This window comes from Dryas octopetala, chromosome 4 (assembly GCF_963921425.1).
Source record: "Dryas octopetala chromosome 4, drDryOcto1.1, whole genome shotgun sequence".
In the NCBI taxonomy this organism is placed as follows: Eukaryota; Viridiplantae; Streptophyta; class Magnoliopsida; order Rosales; family Rosaceae; genus Dryas; species Dryas octopetala.
In genome coordinates this window covers 7,920,709-7,941,526 of record NC_141369.1, presented here as the reverse complement: position 1 = coordinate 7,941,526, position 20,818 = coordinate 7,920,709, and the positions used below count along the sequence as shown (strand labels likewise).

The 20,818-nt window shown below is 43.9% G+C and overlaps 3 protein-coding genes across 10 annotated transcripts; all 3 read right to left on the bottom strand.

Moving 5' to 3' along the window:
* Window positions 1–6,251: 6,251 nt before the first annotated feature.
* On the bottom strand, window positions 6,252–6,698 carry LOC147286467 (uncharacterized). The gene has a single exon (XM_086240773.1). It carries the CDS (start codon window positions 6,696–6,698, stop codon window positions 6,252–6,254), a length of 447 nt encoding a protein of 148 aa, XP_086096899.1.
* Window positions 6,699–7,387: 689 nt separating this feature from the next.
* Window positions 7,388–8,710, bottom strand: LOC147286466 (uncharacterized). Its single transcript, XM_086240772.1, has 2 exons — window positions 8,382–8,710; window positions 7,388–8,255 (listed from the first exon to the last, which is right to left on the bottom strand). Exons 1-2 carry the CDS (start codon window positions 8,708–8,710, stop codon window positions 7,388–7,390), a joined length of 1,197 nt encoding a protein of 398 aa, XP_086096898.1.
* An 8,656-nt stretch (window positions 8,711–17,366) lies between these two features.
* LOC147286465 (uncharacterized) lies at window positions 17,367–20,522 on the bottom strand. 8 transcript variants are annotated; one of them, XM_086241273.1, is made up of 7 exons: window positions 20,302–20,522; window positions 19,720–20,068; window positions 19,474–19,607; window positions 19,241–19,313; window positions 18,697–18,911; window positions 18,014–18,083; window positions 17,367–17,758 (listed from the first exon to the last, which is right to left on the bottom strand). In XM_086241273.1, exons 4-7 carry the CDS (start codon window positions 19,293–19,295, stop codon window positions 17,562–17,564), a joined length of 537 nt encoding a protein of 178 aa, XP_086097399.1. In that variant the 5' UTR covers window positions 19,296–19,313; window positions 19,474–19,607; window positions 19,720–20,068; window positions 20,302–20,522; the 3' UTR covers window positions 17,367–17,561. The 8 variants fall into 8 exon arrangements, with proteins under 8 accessions (XP_086097399.1, XP_086097400.1, XP_086097401.1 ...); XM_086241274.1 differs by having other exon boundaries at window positions 19,474–19,604; XM_086241275.1 differs by having other exon boundaries at window positions 19,935–20,068.
* Between the last annotated feature and the right edge of the window lie 296 nt (window positions 20,523–20,818).

The window sequence follows — 20,818 nt, the reverse complement described above, 5'->3', positions numbered from 1 at the left end:
TGATTCCTATCATACCACAATCTTCCTGCAATAAAAGCAACTTGACCAGCCTCATATTCTGAATACAGTTACTTTGGGGCAAACAACACATCAAGAAAATCATGGTAATCCCCGCTTAAGAGCATAGCCCCATAACATTATTTACTTTTAGGCATAAATTTAATTTAGACACATAACTATATAAGCTATTTCAACGGGGTCCATGAACTTTAAAATATTTCAAATATATATCCGATCTATTATCTAAATTGAAAAATGAATTTCTGTCAATTGATTCGTTGAGAGATCAGTTAAATGACAGCTTGGCTTTTGCTGACTGGGATTACTTGGCGATGTAGCGCTATCTCAGCAAACATTTCCCGCCAAATGAGCGACACAGGCCCACAATTTAATAATAATAGAGAGAGAGAGAGAGTTTGTGGGCCCGTGTCAGGGGTTAGGTGGACCCGTGTCGCTCATTTGGCGGGAAATGAGCAACACGAGTCCACCTAACCTCTGACACAGGTCCACAAACTCATCATCTCTTTCTCGCTCGTTGAACACAAGTGAGGGATTTATATTCGAATTTAGGGGAAAACGTGATGTTTTTGGGAGACTAAATGGTCAGGAGAGCATTCGACGAGCGAGAAAGAGGTGATGAGTGTGTGGGCTCGTGTCAAACGGACATGTGTTGCTCATTTGGCAGGAAATGTATGCTGAGTTAGTGCCACGTCGCCAATTAATCCCCGTTAGCAAAAGCCAAACTGACATTTAACTGATATCTCAATAAATTGATGGACGAAATTTCATTTTTCAATTTACATAATAAATCAGGTGTATATTTGAAAGTTTGTGGACCCCATTGAAATAGCATATATAGTTATGTATCTAAATTGAATTTATGCCTTACTTTTAACATCAAAATTTTCAATTACTAATTTGTCCTTAATTTATTATGAATCTTAAAAATCTAAATTACGGGGAAAAAAAACAAATTTCATCCCCAAATCGTTTTAACCCTAGAAAGTACAAACCATAGCTCTTTTCATGTGACGATTAACCCAAATCATTTAAGTCATGATGTACATCATCTCTTATTTGAAAGACTTCGTTCAATTGAATCTACTATTTACAATCATTCTAATCACTCATTATTTTATCAGTTTTGTGCAATTTGATTTGACTTTTTATCTTGAATGTTGTTGCCGTTCTTTTTATCCAAACTGCAACAATCCCTTAATTAGGCCATTAAGCAACGAAGACTTCCATGTGATGGCTCTTATGTTGGAATTAATTATATATTTGTTGATGCTGAAAAATGGTAAAGCAGTCAACGTCGAGTCAAACCACGTGGACCCGTTGACCCATCACTGAGTGGATGACGCGTCGAAGTGGGCTAGGAACAGGTAGCTGGGTCCGACTAGTGAATAGTGGAGAAAGAGTAATATCCAATGCACCCTGCGCAAGTACACAAAAGTGAGCGGGAAGGGCACCGGTGTGGTACCGGCCGAAGCTCCTCCGACGCTCAAGTCAGTGTTCAGAGAATCTGTGAGCAGAGTGAGTGAATAGTATAGTAATAATTGAATGTCCTTTTGTGACAAGAAAGTACCTATTTTATAGTACTTTTGGAAGAGTGTCAACCAATTCGGTGATAACACGTGTCCCTTGTAATGACTCGCACTGTAGGAGCGCCACGTGTCACCTGTCTCGTGGATCCGAATGAGTTGACACGGGTCGGGGCCTAGGAGGCTGGAGCTTGGGAGGCCGGAACCGAGGAGGTCAGGACCTATGAGGCCGGAGCCTAAGATGTCAAGGGTTAGGAGCTCAGGAGCCCAGGAAGGGCTTAGTCTTTGGGCCTAAGAAGTCGGTGCCCAGGAGCCCAGGAACTTAGGAGGGGCTTATCCTCTGGGCCTAGACCCAAACGACATAATGCTAAGCCTTATGTGACTTGTCGTTATGCCTGATTAGTCATACGAACAGAAGTCCCCCAAGTTTCCAAGCAAAAGATACTTCTTGGTTGAGAACTTTGTACACAAAGAAGTCCGAGCAGAACGACAAGTGTCACATACTTGTTCCTGCTTAAGATACTGTCCAGAAGTCCCCCAAGTTCCTTAGCAAGAAAAGATGTACTGTAGGAAAGCTTGGGGGGTTACATATGAAAGATTTTTTTTTTTTTTTTTTTGAATTTTGATCACTCTGTATTCCGAGCAGTAGACGTTTCACGAAATCCCAGTGAATCCCGTAATGGTGGGATGTTGCCCTTTGTAAATGAGAATCTGGAATTAAATGGTAGAGCATAAATATAAAGATTGCACACCCACAGCTCTCCCCTTTTTTTTTTTGTGTGTTGGAGAGAGAGAATTAAGAGAGTATGTATGTGTTTTTTTTTTTTTTTTTTTGAAACAGGGGAAAACCAAATATAAGGCTCAGCTGTGTTTGGAAACAGCAGTGAAGCAAAAGGGCTCGGGTTGGGGGGAGATCTGCTTGGGTCAGAGGAATTGGCTGAGGTGCTCGGGTCGGCGGCGCGGAGCCGAGAAGCCAACGTTCGGGTCGGAGGCGCTTCGCAGTGGGCTCAGATCGAATCGGGCTCGAGCTGGATATTTTGCGCTGGGCAGAGGTTGGGCTGGAGCTGTTTTTGGCGGCGGCTTGGAAGGCGATCGAGAAAGAGAGAGGGGGCGAGCTCGGGCAGGTGGGTGGGCTCGGGTCGGAGGAGTGCGACACGGGGCGGAGTGCAGATCAACGCTGATCTGCACGGGTGAGAAGGTGGGCTCAGGCCGGTTGTGGTGCTGCGCGGAGGGGCGGCGCGGCTCGGGGGGAGGTGTTTGGCTCGGAGGAGTTGGTCAGCTCTGGCGGTTCGGAGGGGGGTGGCTGTTAGAAAGGCTTCTCAACTCGGGCTGTGAGGTGCTCGGCTCGGGCTGCTGCGCAGGGGGGGAAATGAGCTGCTCGGGTGCTCTGGTCGGAGCTGCTGCGTGGAGGGCGCGGGTCTGCGGGGCTGGGCTGCTGCGCGGTAGTGCGCGGGTCTGCTGGGCTAACCTGCTGCGCGGTGGTGCGTGAGTCTGCTCGTTGGGCGTGGGCTCGGGCAGCAGCGGCTTGGGCCAAAGGGGTCGAAAAATTAGAGGTTGTGCCGAGCACTTGAGGTAGGCACTTTGAAATTCTTCCTAGCCATTTGAATTGTTGATGTTGCCTTAGAAAATTTTGAATTGTGAGAAATTGTAATTGTGCAACCCGATGCGGACCTTTGAATTGTGATTGTGAATTGTGGAAATTGTGAGTAGGGGCAAGCGGGTATGAACCGTGCGGAGCACTGGGTAGGCGACAAGCCTTCATTTTTAGACTTGTAATTTATTGGGTGTCTTTGTTGTTGTTGACCAGGTACATAGGAGCTGACATAAGTAGGTCAGAGCCTGTGTGGGCTGTGGAAGCCGCGGAATATGGGTAAGGCTTGGGTTGTGATTGCTCTTCCTGTTGATTTGATTTTGTGAATATTGATATGTGCATGATTGGTGGCTGAACATTGGAAAGTGATAGGGTGAATGTTGTGAAATTGGGGGTGGAAGAGCACATATGAGGGGTGGGAAACCAGTAGTAATCTGATATGTCCATGGTGTTGCCTTGGTATTTCGAGCACTTCCCATCTTGATTTTTTGGTTTGTCTTGGATGGGCAGGTGTGGTGGGGTCGGACAGTCCATAGTTTCCTCAGACGATTCGTTAAGGGAGGACAAGTCCATGGATGATGGAGAGTCCGACCAGGCGTCTACAAGTGATGGGACACCGACGAGGCCAAGTGTGCCCCGACCCCGGATGGGGTGTGGAAACATGGGGGTGGGCAAAGTGCTCAAAACCGTCCAAGAGAGCCTGTCCATGGTGAGGGAAAGTGAAGGAAAAGACACTGGTAGTGAGGACAGTGATGACAGAGAAACGCCCACAAGTGGTGGTGATGTGGGTAGGCACAGGGTACCTAGGACGTATTGGTCCGTGAATGGGCTATGTGAGAATAAGATGAAAGAAGAGGAGCTTGAAAAATTGAGAGTGGAGTTCCAAATTCCCGATTACATCCATCTGAGCCTCCCAGGAGAGGGTGATGTCTTGAGTGACCCGTCGGATGGGCATATTTTGTGTTTTGCCAAAAAATTTCACCATGGGTTTAGACTTCCTCTCCATCCCTATTTCCAATATATGTTAAGAAAGTTGGGAATTGCGCTAGCTCAACTAACACCCAATAGTTGGAGAACATTAATTGGGTTGTATGTATTGTTCCGAGATGAGGGGTATGGTGCCCCGAGTATGGCTCAATTCACACACTTGTTTGAAATTAAGTCAAGTCCCAATTTGCGAGGGTGGGTGTACTGCTCGCAATTGCCAAACGGGCAGTTCACCGATAGTACGACTCGCCAAATACAGGTGGGCCACCCAGATGCTCACAAGGACTGGAAGAAAAAATGGTTTTTCGCGAGTGGAGCCTGGGAATTCGGTCGGAGTGAAAGGATGACCATGAATAGAGTGCCAACAAATTTTCACATAATAGGTTGTCTGGTTGAGCCGATGCATTGGTCTGTGTACACTTGAATTATTAGCTGACAATGTGCTTGTACTAATAGTAATTTTTGGTTGTTTGTTTTTGCAGGAGGTGAGTGGGAGAGGCTGCCATTGTCGGAAGAAAGTGTGGAAGAGGTGCGGAGGTTGCTTAGTCGACCTGCCCGAAAGTTGAGCGCCGCATACCTCCTGTCTCCTGAGAAGTTGGCCAAGTACGGCTTTGGAGCCCCAGGTGATTTTCTGTACTTCCCCTCTTGAAGTGTTGGTTGATGAGAAAATAACTTGTGCTCATTGGTTTTGTTGTCTTACAGTGAAGATGGCCAATACGAAGAAGACAAGTAGACCGGTTGGTCCTGCCCCGCCTGCCCAGAGGAGGCTGATGATGGGGGCGTTGTTGGCCGGGAGTGGCTTGTCCCAAGGGAATACAAGTAGAGGTGCGTCGGTGCCTGGGGATATCAGGCATAGTGGGTCTACCAACACCCTTGTTCCGAAGGTGACTTCTCCTGGGAGGAAAAGAAAGACTGGAGTAGATGTGGCCAAGCACGGGAGAGAGGGCAAGAGGGCAGCTAATGTGTCTGATCCGGTCCCAGAGGAGGATCGTCTAGTACAGCAGGCGGTGACAGACTTTGGAGGGTCGCTGAAGAAAGGGAGGGATGACCGGGTAATCGGCGATGGTGCTAAGCCTCTATTTGTTCTGCAGCAGGCCTTTTCCGAGCAATCCCAGGTAAGGAATGGTGGTATATCATGATGAGATGTCCAAAGTTAAAACTTTATAGCATGTGATAACATTGTTGTGACATTCGACCTGGCAGGCACTGTATTTTACTTATCAGGCACATGTTAGTGTCCTTGCCACGGTGGAGAAGATGAAGGAAGAGATGTCGAGCTTCGTGGTGTGGAAGGACAGAGCGCTCTCAGCCGAGGAGAAGGTCAGTACCCTGGTCGGCCAGAACAATGCGTTGCAGGCCGAGCTACTGCAGGCCAGGAAAGAGGCGGACCAGGCTAGGTAAGAGTTGGAGCAGTACGGGCAGGAGCTGAGCCAAGCCAAGCAGGAGTTGGACAATGAGTATAACAGCGGCTATGCAATGGGCTTTGGCGATTGCAAATTAGGGCTGGAGGAGATGTGCCCTGATTTTGACTGGGACCGCGTGCGTGGTCTGCTAAGGGCTGGCAGTAATGATGGGCATGCCAACGTCCCAGAGGGAGGTACCCAGGGGGAAGAGTCCGAGGATGGAGCATCCACAGGTGGGGAGTATGACATGGGAGAGGATCCCAAATAAATGTTTGAAGCAAACATGCCCGGGGGCAGGGGTGGGCGGACCATCGCCCTATTTTTGTTTGAGTTATATGGTCGGGTCGGATGTGGCCCGTGCCAAATTGCAAACTCTTTTGATTATTAAGTTTGTACTTGATGATATTTGGATGATTTGGAGGGTGTCCGACCCGTTATGGGTAGAATGTCCTTCTTTGTAATACATGGTATTGTGGAATTTTCTTGAATGCATGGTACTTAGTTTCCCTTGAATGCATTCTCCATAGCCGCCCTTGAATGCATGATACTTAGCTTCCCTTGAATGCATGGTACGGATATGGGTAGGGTCGGATGTCTAATGGGCCGGGGGTCCATACAGACAATTAACACTTTGAAAAAAAATGTGTCTGTGGTAGGACATTCATTTATTAAAGCGATATAAGATAGATGAAATTGAAAAAAGTCCTCGGGGGGTACAACATGTGTCTACTTGTAAAAGTAGCGGAGGTGCTCGGCATGCCAAGGGTGGTCTAGTTCCTTGCCGGTTGTGGCACGAAGCCTGTATGTGCCCGGACGGACGACTTCAATGATTTCATATGGTCCTTCCCAGTTAGGTTTCAGAGCACCTGTTTTGGCCAAGGTAGTGCTGCGCAGGACCCAGTCCCTCACTCGAAAGTGGCGAGGCTTAACTTTAGAATTGTAGTACCGAGTGACCCGTTGCTGGTAGACATACTTGTGTAGCTCATCCTGGGACCGAAGCTCCTCAGCAAGGTCGAGACTTAGGGCTAGCTGGTCAGCATTTTGCTCAGGCTGAAATGTGTCGAGGCGGTAGAAGTCAAGTCCGACCTCAACTGGGATGACGGCTTCAGAAGCAAAGGCCAAGGAATAAGGGTTTCCCCTGTTGAGGATCGACAAGTCGTCCGGTAGGACCATAAGACTTCGGGTAGGAGGTCAAGCCACTTTCCCTTCTATGCATCAAGCTTGGTCTTCAAGGTATGTTTAATGGTCTTGTTGACAGCCTCGACCTGCCCGTTGGCCTGAGGATGACCAGGAGAGGCAAAGAAAACCTTGATGTTGAATGCGGAGCAAAATGATTTGAACTCTTTGTTGTCAAACTGTTTGCCATTGTCAATGATAATGGCGTAGGGGAGACCAAAACAGCAAATTATGTTCTTCCATACAAAGCTCTTGATGGTCTGGGTGGTTGCCTTTGTCAAGGGCTTGGCTTCTGCCCACTTAGTGAAGTAGTCCACTGTGACTACTACCATTTTGACTTTTCTCTTCCCCTCTGTCATTGGCCCGATTAAGTCGATGCCCCATTGGGCAAAGGGCCAAGGACTGTTCATGGTAGTCAGGGGTTCGGATGGTTGGCGCGGAAAAGTTGCAAATTTTTGGCACTTTATGCATTTCTAGGTGAGCTTCTTTGCATCAGCGCGGAGGGTCGGCCAATAATAGCTTTGGCGAATGGCCTTGTGGGCTAAAGATTGGGGCCCTGCATGATTGCCATACACCCCTTCATGGATCTCTCGGAGGATATAGTCGCCTTTCTCGGGGGTAAGGCATCGTAAGTATGGCATGGAGAAACCCCGCTTGTATTGGATCTCTCGGAGGATATAGTCGCCTTACTTGGGAGTAAGGCATCGTAAGTATAACATGGAGAAACCTCGCTTGTATAACTTGTTGTTGATAATGGTATACCGGGAGGCTCTATGGCGAAGGCGCCGAGCCTCGGTTTTGTCCGCAGGTGGGTTCCCATGCTTAAGAAATGTGAGGAGAGGGTCTATCCAACTAGTTTGTTGCTCAGACTGGCAGACTTCCATAACATCAGTGCTGCACTGAGGTAATAACTCGACTAGGACAGACCTCCCGGAGGTTTGGTCAACAGCCGAGGCAAGGCGAGCTAAGGCGTCCGCCCTCTCATTGTCTGCCCGAGGAATCTGTATGAGTTGGTATGCTATGAACTGACTGAGTAGGCTTTGGACTTTGGTGAAGTAAGCTGCCAAGCGTTCACCCTTTGTCTGATATTCCTGTGTGACCTGGTTCACCACAAGTTGAGAATCGCTGTAGATTCTAAGTTGCTCAACGTCCATATGTAGTGCCAAAGATAAGCCGGCAATGAAGGCCTCATATTCAGCCTCATTGTTGGATGCCTGGAAGCCGAATCGAAGAGCATACTCGATGGTGGTCTGGTCAGGGGCAATCAAAACAAGTCCGGCTCCACTGCCCTGTTGGTTGGAAGATCCATCAACATATAAAGACCAGATTGGGCGATCTAACCTGATTGCTGGAGTTGAAGAAGTTGGTGGGTCGGTGGTCGACACAATGGCGGAGGAGGGCTCAGCCTCGGGTAGAAATGTAGACTCTGAAATGAAGTCTGCACTGGCTTGTCCTTTTATCGCAGGCCGTGGGCGGTAGGAAATGTCAAATTCGCTCAGCTCAATAGACCATTTGATAAGCCAGCCGGAGACCTCAGATCGCTCCAAGACTTGCCTGAGTGATTGATTGGTGAGAACCACGATAGGGTGAGCCTGGAAGTATGGGCGGAGGCGCCGTGCTGATGTGACCAAGGCAAGGACTAATTTTTCTATCTCTGGATATCTGGTCTCAGCATCTTACAGGGCCTTGCTGGTATAGTACACCGAGTGCTCGACCCTATCCTCAAGTCGAATTAGGACTGAGTTGGTGGCTGTGAGGGAAACGGACAAGTAGAGGAGTAGCTCTTCCCCTGACTCGGGTTTAGAGAGTAGAGGTGATTTGTCCATATACTCTTTAAGGTCTTGGAAGACCTTTTCACACTCCGAAGTCCAGTCATTATATTTTGTCCGAGTCTTGAGGGTTTTGAAGAATGGGGTGCAACGGTCGGTGGCCTTAGATATGAATCGTGTTAAGGCGGCTACCCGGCTTGTTAGGCTCTGGACTTCCTTTTGAGTCCTGGGAGATTGCATATCGATCAAGGCTTTGATTTTTTCAGGGTTGCCTCGATCCCCCTTTGGCTCACCATAAAGCCAAGGAACTTTCCCGAAAATACGCCGAACGTGCACTTGGCAGGGTTCAGGCGCATCTGGTACTTCTTGAGCACTGAAAACATCTCTGAAAGTTTGTGGACGTGGTCTTCCGCCCGGACACTCTTGACAAGCATGTCGTCCATATAGACCTCCATGGACTTGCCGATATACTCTGAGAAGATTAAGTTGACCAAACGCTGGTAGGTGGCTCCGGCATTTTTGAGTCCGAAAGGCATGACTTTGTAACAATATAGGCCCCTGTCAGTAATGAAGGCCGTATTGTCCTGGTCGGAGCTGTGCATAAGGATTTGGTTATAGCCGGAGTAGGCGTCCATGAAACTAAGGAGTGCATGGCCTGCTATGGCATCAACCAGTTGGTCAATTTGTGGGAGAGGAAAGCTGTCCTTGGGGCAGGCCTTGTTGAGGTTGGTGAAGTCCACGCACATCTGCCACTTGCCATTTGATTTCTTGACCATCACAACATTGGCGAGCCAATCCGAGTAGGAAACCTCGCGGATGAAACCAATTTTCTGTAATTTGTCGACTTCGTCCTTCATAGCAGCATAGATTTCGGGCTTGTACTGCCTACGTTTTTTTCGGACGGGGCGGTTAAGACTCAGGCGATAAGAAATTACCTTCGGAGAGATCCCGGGCATGTCATCATAGGACCATGCAAAGACTTCGGCATTGGCACGAAGGAAGTGGATGAGTTCTTCTCAGAGACCAACACTGAGCTGGGTTCCGACCCGAACCTTGCGGTCCGGGTAGGCAGGTGAGATGAGAACTTCTTCCACACAATTGTCATTTGGTTGGGCAATAGCTCTGAAAGACGAATCACGGGGATCTTCAGGAGAATCCGGGGTAGGGCAGGTGGGGAAAACAGAAACAGCCATAGAGGGCTTGGCCTCTTTCTTCTTCTTGACGGAAGTCGTATAGCATGACCTGGCTGATACCTGATTGCCTTTAACTACCCCCGTTCCACATGGGGTCGGGAACTTGATCAAAAGCAAGTGAGTGGAGATCATAACCTTCAGTTGGTTAAGGGCCGGTCGTCCCAGGATGACGTTGTTAGCTGTGGGGCAGTCGACCACCAAAAACTGAGTGGTCGTGGTAGCGGACAAAGGATACCTCCCGAGGGTGAGTGGGAGGTAGATCCCACCAAAAGGGGTGACCATATCGCCCGAAAAACTAAGTAAAGGAGCGACCGACCGGTCAAGCCTCTCCTGGTCAATTCTAAGAGCTGTGAAGGCTGAGGCAAAGAGGATGTTGACGGAGCTACCGCAATCGACAAGGATCCGAGCCACGTCGAAATTAGCTATGGTGGCCTCAATGACTAAAGGGTCATCATGTGGAAAAATTAAATCACGTTCTTCTTCCTCAGCAAAGGAAATGGGCGACCACTCGAGCTTAGGAGTCTTTTTGCCACGGTGGAAGTCTAAAGCCATAACGCCGGAGCATTGCTGAGCACTTCGGACGTATTCCTTCCTAGCCCTGTTGGAATTGCCAGCGAGGGTCGGGCCACCACAGATGGTCTTTACTCGCCCTCGTCGTTGTCCTTCGGTCTTGGCTTTCTTAGTGACCTCCTTGTCTACAAAACCATCCAACTTTTCTGCATGTACCAAAGTTTCTATTGCCTCCTTAAAGGCTCTGCATACCTCAGTGTCATGGCCATGGTCGTCATGGTAAAGGAAAAAAAAAGTTCTTGTTAGCTCGGTACTGTGTTTATGGTGGGCGGGGTGGGAGCTTAGGAAGTATGTCCTTGATCTGGGGATACAATTATGTATAAGTAACAGTGAGAATTGTATAGACTTTGAACCTGGAGGCATAGGATGTCTGATAAGTTTCCTCCTTTCGTTGTCCTCCACCTCTACCTTCACTAAATTGTTTCTTGGTAAATTTCTTGAACTTTTTCCCGGACCCCCCATACTGGTTACCCGAGTAGGGCTCGGGCTGGGGTGGCACTATGATGGCCTGGTCGGTACTTGGACAGTCTATGGTAGGCGGCTTATTCCCATATGTTTTGAATTCAACAGTAGCATAGGTAATGACCTCTTGCATGAGTTCCTTGTAGGTGTGCGAATTGCGGCGGTTGATTTCAAACAAGAAATCTCCCTTTATGAGACCACCCTTAAAAGCAGCAAAGGCTATCTTCTCATCACAGTCGCAGCACCTAGATCGCTCTAGCTGAAATCGGGTGATATATTCTCGAAGGAATTCCCTGTTGCCCTGGCGAACCCGCGTCAGGTCATCCGTGGTGTAAATCCTATCAGTCTGGATGATATACTAGCCTAGGAAGAGCTCTCGGAGCTCATTGAAACAATCAACCGAGTCGGGAGAAAGTTGATAGAACCAATTCCTTGCACTAGCAGAGAGGGTAGAAGGGAAGATCCGACACTTTGTAACATCATCGGCACCTTTAGACTCCAGAGCTGACCGGAAACTTATGAGGTGGTTATATGGGTCTTCCTTCCCTGTGTACGGAATGATTTTGAGAGGTCGGACGTCGTCAACCGGGGGAATGGACATGATGCGGGCTGTGAAAGGTCCAGGTAGCTCCCTTGTTTCCAAAGATGGGTGTCCACTACGACTTCCCCCCTCCACTCTCCTCAGGCACTCACTGATGTCCATGAGGAGTTGTTGGAGCTGGTCTGGTGGAAGAGATCCGCTGTTACCGGAGTCAGCGATTTGCTCACCTGTGAAAGTATCATCTCCTGCACGACGTCCAGTCGAGAAAGCCTGCTCTTCTCCCTGTCGTCGCTTGGGACGAATAGCCTCCTCCTCCTCAAAGTCTTGGGGACGTGGGTTGGATTCACCCCGGGTCGCCCGCTGCTCATCTCGTCTAGAACGGTTGTCGTCGAGCAGATGGCGGCAGTCCCCATAAATGTGGAACTCTTCAGAGCGGGTAGGATGCTCGCCAGATCGGGCCCGGCTGACCGGGTGGACAAGTTTCTTTTGGAAACCTGGTGGTGGGTGGCTAGCTTGCCCTGCATCCAGTTGACGCGGAACATTTCGATCCCTTCGGGGGTTCTTCCTCTCACCACTCCGGAGAGTGGTATATTCTTCCCTGTCGTGGGGTTCCTCCTCTCACCACTCCGGAGTGTGGTATGTTATTCCCTGTCGTGGAGAAGTCGCTTGTACAGCTGTGTTGTGTCCTTTTGGAGGTCGATCTGTTCCTGGGTTCGTTGGAGTTGAGCTTCCAACCGTTGGATGTATGCATCTTGATCAGGTTCGGCAATCTTCTTGCCTCGTTTGTCACCCAGTGGGGTGTTGTCGACTTGGTCGAGAATGAGACCTCCGTCAGACATCGCGAGGGTCGGAAGATTGGAAGGTTTTTTGCACCTCAACTGAGGGTAGAGAATTAAATGGGAAAAAGTTGTAACTTTCTCACAGACGGCGCCAAACTGTTCATGCTGAAAAATGGTAAAGCAGTCAACGTCGAGTCAAACCACGTGGACCCGTTGACCCACTACTGAGTGGATGACACGTCGAAGTGGGGTAGGAACAGGTAGCTGGGTCCGACTAGTGAATAGTGGAGAAAGAGTAATATCCAATGCACCATGCACAAGTACACAAAAGTGAGCAGCAAGGGCACCGGTGTGGTACTGGCCGAAGCTCCTCCGACGCTCAAGTCAGTGTTCAGAGAATCTGTGAGCAGAGTGAGTGAATAGTATAGTAATAATTGAATGTCCTTTTGTGACAAGAAAGTACCTATTTTATAGTACTTTTGGAAGAGTGTCAACCAATCCGGTGATGACACGTGTCCCTTGTAATGACTCGCACTGTAGGAGCGCCACGTGTCACCTATCTCGTGGATCCGAATGAGTTGACACGGGTCGGGGCCTAGGAGGCTGGAGCTTGGGAGGCCGGAACCTAAGAGGTCAAGACCTAGGAGGCCGGAGCCTGGGAGGCCGGAGCCTAGGGGGCCGAAGCCTAAGAGGTTAGGGGTTAGGAGCTCAGGAGCCCAGGAAAGGCTTAGTCTTTGGGCCTAAGAAGTTGGTGCCCAAGAGCCCATGAACTTAGGAGGGGCTTATCTGGGCCTAGACCCAAACGATATGATGCTAAGCCTTATGTGACTTGTCGTTATGCCCAGATGATTAGTCATACGAACAATATTAATTATATAATTAAGTTTTATAGTGACTGTGGTCCATATAAGAATCCAGGTCTATTAAGGATTAAAATTGATATAGTCAGAGCAATAAGGATTGTGAGTTAGATTCCTAATCTATTTCTACTATGATAGAAGGTAGAGTTTTAATGGAATTGACATAGGAAATTTGGTCTTCTCTCTTCTTATAAATATGTAGGCTTCTTAAACCTACACATACAAAAATACACTTTACGTAACCGTTTTATAGGAGAAGGGAGAGAAACACGAATTTCAGTCCTCAAGTTTTGAGAACAATTTGTCATCAATCATTATTCCGCATTCAAGTACCGTGTACAATGGCTCAAGGTACGCGTTTCTGAATTTATCTATTAGCTAGTTAGTATATGTGAAATCATGTAGATCAAATATTCCAAAGATTATAATGTGTATGTGATTAATTATTATATGTGGTATCAGAGCACTGTGTTTATGATCTCATAGTTTTCTATTAATCTTATTACTGCCGTTAATATGAATTTATTAGGGTGCTTTAAATTGCAACCCAAAATGAGAAAGATTATTAAGCTTAAACAAAGTTGGGCCAAGACTTAAGCTCCAGTTTTAAAAAGCCAGTTATTGTTCATGTGATACTATTCACACGATGTCAAAAAAAAAAAAAAACAACAATAAGCATCATTTACATTAATATTATAGAAAATTAGAAACCAGTAAGACTCTATCATTTTTTGGTCGGACTACTAATTAATAGAGTTGATTTTCAGATTAGGTCACAAACTAACAGCCCCTTTCTTTTGGGCCTTATTGGTTGACAGATTTGCCCACCCACGTTTGATGAAGTTTATGCAAGAGTTTCAATACTCTTGTATCATTCATTGAAATATACAATTGTGGTTCACAATGACTAAACTACACTCATGAATGGGCCACTGCATATGTTGCCCAACATACCACTAGAGCAACATCTGTATCATTCATTGCAATATACAATTGTGGTTCACAATGACTAAACTACACTCATGAATGGGCCACTGCATATGTTGCCCAACATACCACTAGAGCAACATCTGTATCATTTTTAATTTTATTTTTGGAAAGTTAGTTCAGATGTTTATTATTGAGTTTCTTGGCAGGTTTGTTGGATTATGATTTAATATAGTTTAGGGCTTAACGTTTCAAGTTGCTATTTTAAGATTTAAAATCAAATTTTAGAGTTAATAGTTTATGCTTTTATGATTTAGCTCTCGAGCTAAGCTCAAATCCGGGAGTTATATCCTAAATACTAAGTGAAAACAAGATCCTAAGTAAAATAAATAGGTAAAATTATTTAGTGTATGTATAAATATTAATATAATTTTGACTGATCTGTATTGGTATAACTGTGACTTAGCTACATTGGTGACTGCATGTCAGTCACAATTGTGACTAAGTCACCACATTAGTGACTACATGACAGTCACAATTGTGACTATCATACATTCACAGTTGTGTGTCACACAATCATAATGTAATTGTGACTAAATTAACAAATGAAACACCAAAATGAAATTTGCAGACATAATTCGCAACTGGGTCATTAGAAAAACATGTGCATACGTAAGGCTTGAAAGTTGGGTTTGGTTACATGCCATGAAAGTACTTGATCTGTGTTTGATGGGATTAATTGATGAAGGAGGTGCTTTCGATTTTGGATTGAGGCAGCAATTGCATGATGTAATTAATTAATGGTCATCTCTCTCTGTTTTTGTCTCTGTTTTTGTCTCTGTTTTTGTCTCTCTTCATTTTTAATTGTTGGCTAAGGAGATGGATTATACGTATTATATATTTAGGAAAAGAGCAAGGTGGGATTGGTTGCATAGGTTAAGGAAGTGGGTGGAGTAATTGGCCAGTCACATAACATTATACATTTGGACAAGGACTCCAACGGTGGCTCTTTGTAATTGGGCATGTGGGGTTGGACGCTTCATCAAACACATTGTTTGTTGTCATGTACGTATGTGACTCCATTTTCTCTATGTATTGGGTATTAGTATATTGTTCAGACTGAGACAAACCTAACTTTTAATAGGGTAGATTCGTAAATAACATGATAATTGGATACATTTATGTATTTAGGCTCCTTGAAAAGTCAACTGGTACGTAAACTAAAATCTAATTATATTTTGGTAGTAAACTAAAATTTTATTAAACTTTAGTAGTTATAATGAACGGACCTTTAATATTAAAGATAAAAATTATTGGAATCAATATTAAAAATAATAATAATAATCAAATGCTTACATATGCATATGCAACAAGCATGCAGATTCATATACACGCAGCATGCAGTGCGTGCACGCAGCATGCTGTTGCAGATGCAAGGAACATGCAAATGCAACTGCACTGTTAAGAAGCAGATGCAACAATAAGAAAGTCAAACACTATTAAGATGCAGATACATGCAACAATAAGAAATTCAAACACTATTAAGATGCAGATACATGCAACAATAATTAAAAATAAATAAAAAATTCAAACACTATTAAGATGCAGATACATGCAACAATCATTTAAAAAAATAAAAAAAAATTCAAACACTATTAAGAGATGCAGGTGGAGATGCATACATGTAGATGCGCAGATGCATATGTACATGCACATGCATACATGCAGATGCAGAGGGGCCGCCATCATTGAAAATTAATGGTCATAAGTTAAACCCTTATCAATTTTCTTAAAAATAGTCACAATGTATTACTAGGGGTGGGTTTTTTTTTCCAACATTACCGAAAACAACCGACAACCGCACCAATTCGAACCGATCGGTTCGGTCGTTATTTGTTGAAAGTTGATTTTGGTGGTATAATCGATCTGAACCGTCAATATCGGCATCGGAAACGACTTGGATATCACTCTCCTCGAAACACCAAAAAACTGAACCGAACCGTCACCGACACACGACCGAGCCTAATTGAACCCGAAAAGTCAATAACCGTCCATAATCAGTTTGGAAACAATCCGTTTTATGCCATTCTGTTTGAGTCTGTTTCCATTGTTGGTACCAGCCGTTCAGTTCGGTAATCGAACCGATTCTACCCTTAGGTATTACAATTTCAATTCCCCAAAATGACATCAAAAATGAAAAATGAAAAATAAATTCTTCAAAGCTAGCTTCTAGATTCTCCATCATAAATTCATAACCCATACTTTCTTGCTCTTTGTTCATTTGAAATAAAGTGGCTATTTGGATAGCACTTTATTCGAGGGCATTTCGGATAAATCATGTTTTGATAAAAAAAAATAATTTAAAATAGCCAAAAAAATTTTAAAAATAATTTCTCCTCTCTCTTCTCTCTCTTTGGCAAACCCTCCCCACACCACCCCCACCCCCACCCCCACCCCTCCCAAGCCGCCGAACCTCTTTTCTCCCTACCAACACCCAATGGTCCTCTCATCAAAACTAATATCCTAAAAGCACTCACATTTCTTTTGCATGAGGGGGCAACAAACAGCAAAAAAATAATATATATATATAGGATTTCTCTCTAGAGAGGAAAATTTGTGGATGTCCGACAGACCGCTGACATGGCGCTGACATGATGTCGAGATGTGTTGTAGGCAGTTTAAATGTGCTGCAGTCAGTTCATGTGTTCGTATCGGTCTTCTTTAGAGAAGGACTATATATATATCATCCATTTTCTTTTTTCTCTCATGACACAGTGAAGAAAGGAGGAAAAAATCATCCTTTTTCTCACCAAAGAAACCCACCAATCAATTTTGTCTCTCACGGAAAAAAGAAAAAAAATCCATTCCTTTTTTTTAAATCCCACATGTTCGTCTCCAAGGTCGCCATCTACCTGTTTGCCTCTGAACTTTGTTGTAGATCGGAGATTCAACAGCTTGGGAGGGGTGGGGGTGGGGGTGGGGGTGGGGTCGGGAGGGGTTGTCGGATAAAGGGAAGAGAGAGAGAGAGAGATAAAAGAGAGAAAAAAAAAGAGAGAGAGGAGAAATTATTTAAATTATTTTTTTGTTATTTTAAATTATTTTTTTAACCAAAACATGATTTACCCAAAATTTCCTTGATCCAATAAAGTGCAAACTGTTAGTAAATAGAAACAATGAAACATTAGGGTACACATTTAAAAAATTAAAATTGAAAAACACCCCAAACCTCAGGATATAAGTTATAATTTGCTCAAAAATTAATGTAATGTGCCTTTTAAGATAGGAGAGCAAATTTGCTCACCACCTAATTTAGGTGTTGAGGCTCACCAGTCACCACCATCTGTTATCCAAGCCACGTGTCCTATTAGTTAACCATAGTTAAAACTTTTATATTTAATACAGTCATTAGAAATTTCAATTATCTTTTTAATTAAAACACAATTACTCATAAAAATTTCAGAAGTCCTTTCCCAGTCCCCAACGACTCCCTTTCCAAGCCGACCCCTAGTAATTGAGGATCAAACCAAATACCAATTTAGTTGATAACTGCCAATGCTCTTTAAGTCGGTAGTTAAAAGATAGTTTATTCAATTTTTTGGCCAAAGAATACCAGGCTACCAGCTATGTGTTGTGTTGTTGATGCCAAAAAGCCGTTCTATTAAGTATGAAAGTTAAATCATAGTTCAGTAAAAACACAACCGAAAAGACCATAAACTACAACGCAAAATCTCCAATATTATGTCCTCTCAAATCCTTCCATCACCTTCTCCTATTGTCCCGATAAGAACCCTCACTTTCTTTATCCTTTAAGAAGCTTAGAAAAAGAAGAAAGCCAAAAAAGGCGAAGCCTCCCGACCAGTTGCCTCCACCACCACCGCCACCGCCACCACCACCTCCACTGTCATTAGGTGGTAAATCAGGCCCATTATCGTCTAGCTGTGGGGACTTCTCCTTCCCTGTAATTTCATTCAACTGTTATATGATTTCTGACATTACCCCAGAATTTCAAGAAAACGGAAAATGCAAAACAACATGCAGAGTTCCAAAAGAATTTCAAATAAGTATCAGCTAGTAAAACCTAAAACCTTGACAGAGAGGGCTATAGAAGAAAACAAAAACAAAAACAAAAATGCTAGACACTCATCTCCCAGGTTTCAAAATGAGCTTTTTTCACAGCATATAAGCAATTAACACTAACTAACCGCTCTTACCAGGAAGATGTGTGATTGTTGGAGACTCGCGTATAACAGTTTGGGTTTGCTCTGCACCCATTGTGGCATTCTACAAAAAAAAAAGAGAAAAAATTAAGATTCGGATTCCCTTTTCGCTCCTCAATGGAGGAAGTTAGGGATCAATTTAAAAGGAGACAACAAAAAGGTTATTACTCCCATCATTTAACTATATATTCAAGGGTGATGCAAAAACAGAAAGTTCAGAAAAAGTATACAATACAACTACGATTGCGTAATTTCCCTGCCAAAATGAGCATCAGAAGAATTTGAGAGAAAGAAAACACAAGAAAAGAAAAAGGAACCAGGTGATCAATTGATTAAGTGCCTAATTCCAGGCAAATTGGAGCTAATAACCAAGTACCCTACTTAAGTGAAAATAATTTTTGAAAAAGACGCCCATATCTTCCGTCCAACTCTTATTAAAAGGGAAGAAATGGGAAATGCATTGGCTTACCTGCAAAGTCACCATTCTCACAATTCAAATGAATGAGGTTATTGATAATTTAATCAAAAATGACTTCAAATGAACCATGATTTCAAATTGCTAGAGAAGAGAAATCTAAAAGATAATTTTCCTGCATGCTACAGATATAAATTCTATTGCCATACAAAGACAAAGAAATCAGGTAAAAATGATACAAGATGTGCAAAAACAAACTAACCAAAGCAGCAGTACATATTACAGAAGCAGACTGCATTCGACTAGACCCGGTGATTGGTTTTCTTCTCTCAAGAAGTGAAAATTGTGCACCAAGCCCCACTGGTCCCATCCAAAGCTTTGCCATTCTTCCATTACCCCATCTTGGATCAGACCCAGAAAGCACAACCTGCCCACAGCAATGACCCGGAAGCGCTACTCGCCCAGGGAATTGACCCACTGTATCCACCGTATACAAAGAAACATGATAACAGTCATATATCCTAAAACTCAAAACCCAAATATCATCAAACTGAAAATCCCAATAAAACAAAATTTCAACCACCAACACAGTTATGGTCCTTATAGAAGAAGTTCTTCCAAGAGACACTTTTTGTTCGGTAAATTTCTGCAGTCATGAGCATGTAATTGCATTCAACAGAAAACTCAAACCCACATTTCCTACAACCTAAATTAGGTGAAAAAGCATATTCCTATTTCGCAAATATTTAACACAATCCAATATAAACTGAATCACAGAAATTTAGCAATGGATACACATACAATACCTGGTGGCAATAGAGTTGGGATAACAATTGTACTTGCAGCAGTCAACATTAGCATATTGATGATAAAGATCACCTGAAAACACAACTCTTTGCCCATTATGACCACAAAACAATAAAAACATAAACATATATAAATATGGAAGGCAAATTATGAGGAAAAATATATCCAGTGAAACCCAAATTCCAAATTTCTTTTCTTTTGGGTGGTATTCGTCAGAATCAAATCTCCTTACCAGAGAAAGACTCCACCAATCTAGTCTTTAATTTGCTGCTTCTTGGTACATTTTCGTTTGAAACTCTCCCACACATTATCACCTATCTCTCAGCCTTTATGATATAGATGGGGACTAGGGAGCCTTGCTTCCTGCTGTACATAAGGCAGACTTTTATTTAAACTAATATAGTCCTTAATTTACTATCTTACTGTTATGATTTATGAATTAATTTGAGTGCTGCTAATGAACTCACTACACACTCACTAATTTCTAGGGATGGCAACGGGGCGGGGCTCGGGTCCCCAAATTATTTTATTCCCCGAATGCGACCCAATTCCCTGGATACTTAAACGCCCCGAATCCCCGTTTGGATAAGTAAATAATCACAAAAAGAAAAGTGTCTACAGACTTCAATTGATCCAAAAAAAAGCTAAACCAACAAACAAAACCAAATGGACATGGTCAGTCAGTCTCATTACTACAAGCAAATCAAGCTTCATGTTACATTCAAGGATCAACCACTTTGTAGGGTCATCTCCTCCACGATAACAACCTTGTCTCTTGATTTAGAGCCAGAACCAATAGCAACCTGCCTCCTTTTTACGCCTAAAACCTGTAATTTGAGAAGAAAATGAATGCAAAGCTTCCCTGTACAAACATTAACGGCTGACTAGACCAAATAACTAAGGAATTACAATTTCAAAAGAAAATTTATTAGAAAACTATGCTAAATTACATTCATGATAATTAAACTCAGACCCTTGAAATTTTAGGCCTCATCGTGTACCCTAAAATTAAAGTAAAAATTGATCATTCCTCTGGACTGAGGAGGAGGGAGTGGTCTACCTGGTGGGGAGACAGAGAGGCTTCGGCGAGTGGGTGGCGAGATGGCGGCGAGACAGAGGGGCGACGGCGAGAGTGCGAGGGCGGCGAGACAGAGTCTGAGACAAGAGAGAGAGAGAGCGGAGGCGGAGAGGCTGGAGAGGTTTGAAAAAACGCGATGGAGATTGGAGGAGGCTGAGGGTGGATGATAGAGTTGATTTAAGTCCGGTTCATTTTAGTATTTTAGGCCCATACAACGTAGGTTCCGGCCAAGATAAAAATATCGAAAATTTATTAAATATGGATACTCAAAGTTATAGATGCATCGATATCGGTAAATATTGATGTAAAGAAAACTGAGTTAAATTTTATTCTTTTGTTAGTTTATTATTGATTAATTAAGATTAGTGGATGAATTTTGATCTAATTATGGCTGAATTTGATTTGATTTCATCTTATTTTTATCCTTCCCAAATTTTTTATACAATTTTGTCGATATATATCGATATTCTATCGACATATATTGATATTTTGTTAACAT